Raw genomic sequence first — 8,860 nt, 5'->3', positions numbered from 1 at the left:
ATGGCAAAAGTCTATACACAAAGGAGGTGTGACAACAAAGGAAGGTTCTCTTTACAAGGTACGTCCAAACCACCTCTGGAGGCAATCCTAAGAGGAGGTTTTAAAGGGTATTGAACAGAAGCAGGGATAAACAAATAAGAAATAAATAAAAATGTGTTGAGCTCTGGGGGAGGCAGCATTAGAGGAAGCGCATTGCTCTCCAAGGGAACTATTTAAGGCGAATACTATTTTGAATTGATAAATCCTTGTGTGTTTGTCACAGAAGAACTAATCATAGCTTAGTCATGTCTTGCTTCTTTGGATCTCCTCGGTCTTCAAGAATGAGTGGGAGATTAGAGGGGTGGCTGTGAGCACTCATTAGTCTGCGGATGGTTGCTGAGCCAGTCGGTGAGCAGCAGGCTGCTCAGTGGCTCTCTTGGAACTTCGTTCTATGCTGCACTCCTGTCAGGATCAAGGCAGGATGAGAAGGGTAGGAGGGAGCCGCTGAGGTCATATTTCAGGGCGGCAGACTTCTCCTTTGCTTTGTGATCACTGCAGGTTGTAACTTCCCACCTGCTTGCTTCCTTTCCTCCAAGAAACAGAGTGTGTAAATAGCGGCAGGACCTGAAGAGCCCATTGGGCTCTCCTCCCCTGCCGACTTCCTACCTGGCTTTTCACTGGTTTCCCTCACAAATTGTGGCTCTTCCCCTCTCTCTGTATCCTCTCCAGAGAATCTTTTTTTTTTTTTTTTTGGTTCTTTTTTTTCGGAGCTGGGGACCGAACCCAGGGCCTTGCGCTTCCTACGTAAGCGCTCTACCACTGAGCTACCCCAGCCCCCAGAGAAACAGGTCTTACAATTCCACTCTATCACATCACAGAACCGCAACCCCAGTGACCTTTCCTATCTAGCCACAACAAAATGGCTTCATTTCTGGGTCCCTGTAGGTATGAGACAGGGAAAGGAGAACTATGAGACAAGAAGTGTGGCAGATAAAGTGTGTGCACATGTGTGCATGCGTACTTGCTTGTGAGAGCAGTTAAGAGTACTGGCTGCTTCTGAGAAGGGCCCAAGTTTGTTTCCCAGCATGTACACAGTGACTCACAGTCATCTATAACCCAGGTTCCAGGGGATCTGACTTCCTCTCTTGTAGGCACAGGCATACCTGTGATGCACATGCAGGCAGAAGGCTCATACACACAAAACCTTAAAAGACAGAAAGGGTGAGGTGGGGCGGTGGTGGAGAAGTTGCTCAATTGCTGCTCTTGGGTTCAATACCCAGCATCCACAGAACAGTTCGCAACTGTTTGCAACTCCAGTCCTTGGGGATCCAACACCCTCTTTCTGGCCTCTGTTACCATTAGGATACAAGCGGTGCGTAAACTAAACACACAGACAAAATACGTAAAAATGAAAGGGGGGGAGGGTGGGTGAACAAGATGGCTAAAGGGATCACGGTGATTGCTGCCAACCATGACAGCCTGAGTTTTGATCCCCAGAACCCACCTAGTGGAAGGAGAGAACCAAATGATGTCCTCTGACCTCCAAAAAGCACCGCGGCACGTGCGCCCATACACATACACAAAACGAAAATTCAGAATGTAATGCACAAATGGTGGAGAGTGTTAGCTGCATCTTCCATTAGGAAGAAAAGAAGGGGTCAATGAAACTAAGGTTCATCACTAGTTTCAAAAGAAAGGACGATGACCTGAGCCCGGGGGTACCTGGTCCTAAGATCCTTCAAGAGAACCATAACCAAGGGTGGGGTGCCTGAGCCACTCACATGAACGGAGGGAGAACCAGGGCTGAGGGCTTTCTAACAAAGAGGAGGCAGTGCTGAGTGAGCCGGTGCCCCTAAGGCCCCACCCCCACCCCTGCAGTTTCAGAGGATGTCGTGAGGATCAAGCTGAGATTTTATTTACAGTTCCCTGGAAAGTCTTACAGCAGAGAGGCCATCTTTATTGCTTTAGGTTTACGGTCAGGAAGACGACTTAAGTCCTCTGCTGCTACATACTAAATCCAGTTCGAGCCCAAGCTTTTCCCCAGACCCTTTACAACCCGGTGGCCCAAAGGGTGTCAGTAAACCCTCCAAAGCACTCTGTTTTCTAAGGGCCACCTTGCCATTTCTACAAGACAGCCATTACATTTCTTCCTGCCTTTGTCAACATTTGTCTTCCCTAACTTTATCCTCTCGTGTGACCCTCCTTCTAGATTTAAGTCCTCCACCTCCAGGAAGGCAGGAGGCAGTAGTCTCCTTTCCAAAGACTATAATTTACTTTCTGCCAGGGCCAGCCTGGCTTCTATTGGACAAATACTACAAAGCCCCCTTCCCAGTGTAGGTTCTTGCCCCCTTGATGACATTTCAAGGCCCATTTTTGAGATGCTTTCAATGTTTCTTTTAGCTGCTCCATGTTTTCTAGGTTTCAGCAACAGGGGGAAGAAATGAGCAGAGCGGTGCGAGACCAAATGGCGGAGAGAAGGCTCATGCCCTGGATTAGCGAGAAGGCCTAGCCCTAGGAAACAGCAGGGGCGTAGAGGGTGGGCGGGAGATCTACTTTCCCTCTCCTGCCCGGTGCCCCACGGTGAAAGGATATGGCTTTGTTCATGCGAATCGCTACTCGAAGCCGGGACTCGTTGGTGGGCGGGGCTACCCTGATTCTGCCGCGGCGCTGCGTGGGAGCAGGGTTTGGTTGGTGGGGATCCAGAGCTGATTGCAGGATGCAGGAAAGTGGTTTTCCAAAGGGTGCAATCACTCCGCGTTGGGTTCCCGCGCCCACAACGGACTATTTCTTGGAATGCGATTTGTTCCCCAAGAGCGCATCTATTTCCATCACCGTTTGCGGCGTCAGCTGACCCAGCACCTTGAGAATGGGCAATAGAGAGGGCAGTTTTCCCGGGTCACCGAGTAAGGAAATGATGAAGGCCAAAGTGGGACCAGCTGAGAAAGAGCCTCAGCTGTTTGACAGCTTGGCCCGTCTCCCTGGACTTTCCTTTGCAAATGACAATTCTGCACGAAGGTCGGTCATTCAGTCCCTTCAGGGTTAGACAGCATTGAAAAGGGAGAAAAAAGAATTCCGTTTCTGAATCTCCAACTCACCTGTAGGGAGCCCAGATGTTCCATCAGCTGCTCTGCACTGGACACCCCCAGTAAAACTGAGCTGACACCTTCGCTTCGGAGACACCAGGCTGGGACCAGAGGAGAGAGAGAAAAAAAGAAAAGGACCCCTGATGGATCAATGTGGGCACCCAGACTCCAGAAGTGTCTGAAGAGGGTCCTCCCCAAGAACAAACTAGCCTAGAGAGAGGTTTAGGAAGTCACAAGAGGCAGGTCCCCTGCAGGGTCTCACCTATAGCAAGTTGGGCCACGGTGCAGCCTAGCTGGTGAGCGATGGGGAGAAGGTCCGTCACTCTGGCTTGTTGCTTCTTGCCATCTTCACTTTGCACTTTTTCTTTGAGCCACTGGTAGCCCTGGAAGTCAATGAGAATCAGCAAAGAGCCCTCCCTACCCTCTTTTTGACCATACATCGGCCTAGCTAGCCCAGCCCTGCCTCCCTGAACAACCAAGTCTGACCTTGACAGTGGCCTTGCAAGCATCTGGAACTTGCCCATCGTACTTGCTAGTAATGAGGCTGCACGCCAGGGGAGACCAAGTGACTGAGCCAACACCTAAGAGCAAGAGGATCTGGTGTGGAACAGGGACATATGTCATGGGAGAGGCAGGAAAGGGGGGACGAGGGTCTGCACACCAATTTTGTGGTAGAGCTCAGGCAGCTGCATCTCCACCTTCTCCCTCTGAAAGAAGTGGTTCTCCGCTTGTTCACACACAGGAGGGATCAGATTGAACTGTCTGGCCATGGAGTAGGCCTCCTGGGTTGGTGTGCAAAGGAGACAGGGGTCAGAGCAATCCTTCGTTTTCTCCATTCTCAGTCCAGTGAGGTGGGACTGGTCATGAGGAAAGGTCAAAGTCACATACCATGATTTCTGCAGCACTCCACCTGGATGTCCCCCAGTATAGGGCCAGGCCCTGGTTGATGACATAGGTCATGGCTCTTACAATCTCTAGGTGCACAAGAGAGAAAAAGCCTTGATGTCTGATCCATGGGTTCCTAGACTCCAGATCCATTGCACCTAGACTCTGTCCACCACAACAAGACTTCAGGCAGTCATGTTTACTCTTCACCCTCGGATCTGAGCCTCTGCTATTGGGGGATGTGTGGGTGGGGGAAGCTTGGCTTCTTGCTGCACATTTGAGACAGTGCCCGGTATGGAAGGGCTGCCAGGTTTGGGGTGTTGGCTCTTACCCTCCATAGGACTGCTGGGGTCTGAACGATTGGCAAATACTATGTCAACGTATTCCAGTTGGAGGCGGTCCAGGGATCCTTGCAAGCCTGGGGGGTGGGGGAGGGAAAGGAAGGTAAATACTACCTTCAGTAAAGACATCAGACCAAGCGCTTACCTAGGAAGCGCAAGGCCCTGGGTTCGGTCCCCAGCTCCAAAAAAAAGAACCAAAAAAAAAAAAAAAAAAAAAAGACATCAGACCATATTCCCTTGACATGGTCAACTTAAATCTTTCCCTTCAGGAAAATTCCCAGCTCCTCTGGCCTCCATGGCTACCCACCTCAGGTTCCCGGGCACCGACTCTCACCTTCAATGATGTGTTTGCGACTCAAGCCTCGCTCAGTTTCTGCCCTGTAGGAAAAGGCTCCGTCAAGGAGGGGGGCTTATCTGGAGCTATGAAAAACTGGGATGGCATGAATCCTTACCCGCAGGTATGGAACAGCAAACCCCCCACTCCTATCCCATATTCCACATATCCTTTGAAAGGCTTCGCCCCAATTACTTACTGTCCTCCCCAAAAAATCTTGGTGGTGATAACATAGCTTGATCTCCTGGAAAAAGCAAAACGGTATTTCCAGCAGGAAAATGCTATCCGGTTGGTCATGTTTCTGGTACCTCCCTCCCCCCAAACAGTCTCACCTCCAACCTTTGCTCTTGAGGATGTTGCCTAGGGTTCTTTCAGCCCTGAAATAAAGACAATATAAGGCACTCGACTCCGCCAAGATAGACTAGGTTCCTCCTCTTCTCCCACTTTGTCCTCTCTAGTAGAGAGAAGAGTGGGGGAACGGGAGCCACTTTGGAGTCTCAGCTTTACCTTGGACAAAGGCGAGGGGGGGGTCCTAGAGCTAGGAGTGTATAATTTTTATTCATTCACCTATGTTGTATAGCGACTATATACCAAGCCCTATTGTGGGTGCTTAAGGGGTAGACTATAACAAGGCAAGAGAAACAGACTGGGTTGTTCCTCTCCTTCTGCCTCTGTAAAATTCCAGCCATCCTCCTAAGCCCAGCTCTGGTTCTGCCTGTGACTGCCAGTTTGTGGGGAGTCCTCTCATCAGCTTCCACAGTGTTGCTCACACAAGTCCCCTCTCTTCTGGCCTCCCACTTTTAGAAACAAGATCTCACTTTGTAGCCCAGGTTGGCCTCAAACTCTCAGTCCTCCTCCCTTGCCCTTCCAGTGCTGGAGCTGTAGGTGTGTGCCACCAAGCCCTGCCCGTGTAGTTCCGTTACACACAATCATGGATGGCTGTGACAAGTCCGAAATTATGGAAACACTATATAATGCTGGATCTTTCGTATGTCCCTTGTTTGTATAATCACGTAAGACTCTACATTTCGCAAGCTTATGTTGACTTCTTCCCTGAAGCAGTGCATGCATTTTGCTGGCCTCCATGAAGGATCTCGAGAAGACAGGTTCTGTGGAGGTTGCCATGGAAGGCTCTGAGTTGATCAGCAAATATAGTCGTATGAAGCAGACATTTACTCAATGTCAGAAGGTAGTACTGAGTGTCGTGGGTGCTCACTGCTTATGGCCAATTCTGGGCAGTTGGGTAAAGGCTTCTTGGAGAAGCTGACACTGAGCTAAGTCTTGAAGAAGAATGTTTATCAAATAAAGAGGCAGAGTAAGCCATGCAGATTTTGGCTACTTCCAGTGTAAAGCCATAGGCATATGATGTGACGTGCTGTGTTTAAAAATACAGCGTTGTAATCTTCAGGATAAACTTGTTGGTTTTATTTTAATGTGACTGCACAGTAATGGCTACTGACCTCTAATCCAGAGAGGAAAGTGTTGTGGGAACTACAACTCCCATAATACATAGGGTGTCTACTAGCCTGAAAAGTTGGAACTTTATTGTTCCCAGAATTCCCTGGCTTTTTTTTTTTTTTTTAAAGAGGGAAACAAGAATCCCTGATGTTCTCTCAACCTGCCTTCCAAATATAACTTTACTCTTTCACCCCAGTTCTTACTTTCCTGCTGCGTACACTTCAGCGGTGTCAAACAGGTTTACACCGTGCTCATAGGCTACTGTCAGGAGATCTTCTGCTGTCTAGGGAGGTGAGAAAAGTTGAAGATGAAGGACTGCCCTTAGTTACTTCCCTGCCTACATCTTAACCCACAGCACTGCAGCCCTGGTCCCCACATTTTCTCTCCTTTGCCCATCAGGTCCTTTACTCCACTCCCATGCGTATCTAAACCCACTTCTTATCCCCTCACCACAACCACCTGGGCCCTCTTTCTAGATCCCATCACATATACCTCATCTGAGATCTGAGAGCCAAATGTGACCCAGGTTCCTGCAAGAGAGAATTCAGACCTGTGAGAATTGTGGGAGACAGGTCATGAAATAATGCCCCTTTTCCCTTAGCTTCTATTCTAACTCACCGAGGCCAAGACAGGACACCCGGAGTCCAGACTTTCCTAGGTTCCTGCAGGATACAGAAGCAGCAGGAGAGGATGAAGCCTCCACTGGGGACTTGGATTATCAGTCCCCAGCTCCTGTCCTTCCAAGCCCTCAAGGGTCTCAGTCCAAGAGACCAGACCCAATGGGCTGATGGTATGGACAGTGCTATCCCATAGCAGAGGCCCTAGGAACGTTGTTGAAAGAATGAGTAAACAAAGAGGACTGACCCTCGAGAGCCACTGTTCAGTGCCTCCTTCCCCTCTGCCCTCTGATTTGACTTTCTTCTGGGTGAGGTCCTGCCTGCCTGTGTCTGAGTCATCTCTGGGATGTGTGGAGTAGTGGGATTTGAAAACTGGCTGGTTGTGGTGAGTTTGAGAACAGCCCCTCAGTTAAGGAACGCCACACTGAAGCATGACAGTGAACAGTAAACCAACTCAGGCACCTTCAGGAGGCTCAGTAAAGGCAGATGTGGGGGTGGGGAGGATTTGACGGGAAAGTCTAGCTCTCTCTCTCTTCCTCTCTTCACTGACTTCTGAAATTCAACTAGAAAGCCTCCTTCTCTTTCTAAGTTACAGGTTAAACAGTCCTACTTCCAATCAGGGCTGCTACAGGGAGAGGACTGGATATTTCAGAGGACAAAGGTGGGTCACATTAATGACTCATTCCCAAGCAAAAGTGGTCCCCACTCCCCTTCTGAGAGTCTCTGCCCGGCAGTCCTCTGAGTTAAAGTAAAATTCCCGCAACCCTTCCCGCCAACTCTTGTCTTACAGCATGAGGGTGAAAGATGTGGTCCATCCTTCCAAATGTCCCTTCCCTCTCTCATGCCTTGATCTTACTCTGGAAAGGTTGAGGGAGACCGGCCTCGGGACTGGTGGGGGCAATATCTGGGTCAGGCGCCCCAACCGGCCAGAGTGAGATGCTGTTTCCCTCCCTCCTCTCCCCAGGACGCCAACCCAAGGACACTCCATTGGAGGGGGTGGGGGGAAAGCAGCCTGGAGATCCAGGCGTTCCCCTCTCTTTTACGGGTAAGGATGACAACTCAGGGGCATCGTTTAGGTATGACAGAACTCTGTCAACCTTGGTAAACTTGATTTCAAAGTTGGGGGAACTAACTAGCACTAAGAGAGTGTCAGTGAGAGAGAAGAGGGGGAGTGAACCAGACCTTTAAGCTAAGTTTGAAGGGTTCTAGGCAGCTAACCCAGAAAACCTCAGGGTCCCAAAAGAGGAGCGAATGGATAGGCTGCCCGGCCACTCCATACCTGTATTTCATGCCAGTGCCTCGGCCGGTGCTCTCTCGAAGGGCCCCAGCAGGTGCTGGGGGTCGGGGGACCACTGCAGTCCGTGACTTGGAGCCCAATCCTCCACCCCCCGGAGGGTTCCCATGCCCTCCGCCCACTGGCCCTCCATTACCGCCTCCAGGACCCGGCCGGGGTCCACAGAGACGGTCCTCACTGCTCCGGCTGCGAAGGTTCTGCTCGGTACACGCGATAGACACCTGCATGCCGGATGGCCAGGGCGGGGGAGGGGGCTCCGAGGGAGCGGGAGGAGGGAGCGGGGAAGTTGAGGGCAGACACCGGTGGGGTAGTAGAGCGATCCCTGGGAGAGTGGGAAGGCAGAGGAGGCTGCAGCTAGAGCCGCCAAACGGGATCGGGCCCGCGGGGGCGGGCTGTTGGAGGTCGCGGGTTTTGCGGCGGGAAAGGAAAACCGTGGGGTCGCCCGGAGTGGTGGATATTCAGGTGCTGGGGGCTGTGATGAAGGGAGTAGGAGGATAAACGGGTAAGGATAAAGAAAAGTCGAGGACGGTCTTCCAGGATAGCTACCCAGGAACAAGGGGTAGCAAAAGACCGGTGCCACTTCAGCTGGAACCGCTGCGGGACCGCTGTGCTCCCAGCCGCTTCAGCAGCGAGCCCAGCTCATTAACATGCAGGCTCCGCCTCTTCATCTGCATGGAACCGCCTGCCTCTGAGCCTAACACGCTGCTCATCTGCATAAGCTCCGCCTGCGGAAGGCTCCTGAACTTAAATAATCAATGTGCCATGATCAGAACATCCCGTTTTAGGAACGTGGTTCTCACTTTTTGTACTTGAAACCTGTCAGCTTCCATTCCCGTCAGTGGTGTGCACTCGAGAGGGCGTTTTTGTTC

The 8,860-nt window shown here is 51.0% G+C and overlaps 1 protein-coding gene across 1 annotated transcript; it reads right to left on the bottom strand.

Moving 5' to 3' along the window:
• Positions 1–2,248: 2,248 nt before the first annotated feature.
• On the bottom strand, positions 2,249–8,597 carry Kcnab3 (potassium voltage-gated channel subfamily A regulatory beta subunit 3). The gene is made up of 14 exons (NM_031652.2): positions 7,977–8,597; positions 6,699–6,742; positions 6,573–6,610; positions 6,284–6,363; positions 4,955–4,999; positions 4,822–4,866; positions 4,623–4,666; positions 4,279–4,365; positions 3,951–4,036; positions 3,724–3,844; positions 3,549–3,643; positions 3,325–3,445; positions 3,075–3,163; positions 2,249–2,838 (listed from the first exon to the last, which is right to left on the bottom strand). Exons 1-14 carry the CDS (start codon positions 8,216–8,218, stop codon positions 2,761–2,763), a joined length of 1,215 nt encoding a protein of 404 aa, NP_113840.1. The 5' UTR covers positions 8,219–8,597; the 3' UTR covers positions 2,249–2,760.
• Between the last annotated feature and the right edge of the window lie 263 nt (positions 8,598–8,860).

This window comes from Rattus norvegicus, chromosome 10 (assembly GCF_021556685.1).
Source record: "Rattus norvegicus strain SHRSP/BbbUtx chromosome 10, alternate assembly SHRSP_T2T, whole genome shotgun sequence".
In the NCBI taxonomy this organism is placed as follows: Eukaryota; Metazoa; Chordata; class Mammalia; order Rodentia; family Muridae; genus Rattus; species Rattus norvegicus.
Note: the sequence above shows the minus strand (reverse complement) of the source record. Positions and strands in the feature narration are given on the sequence as shown.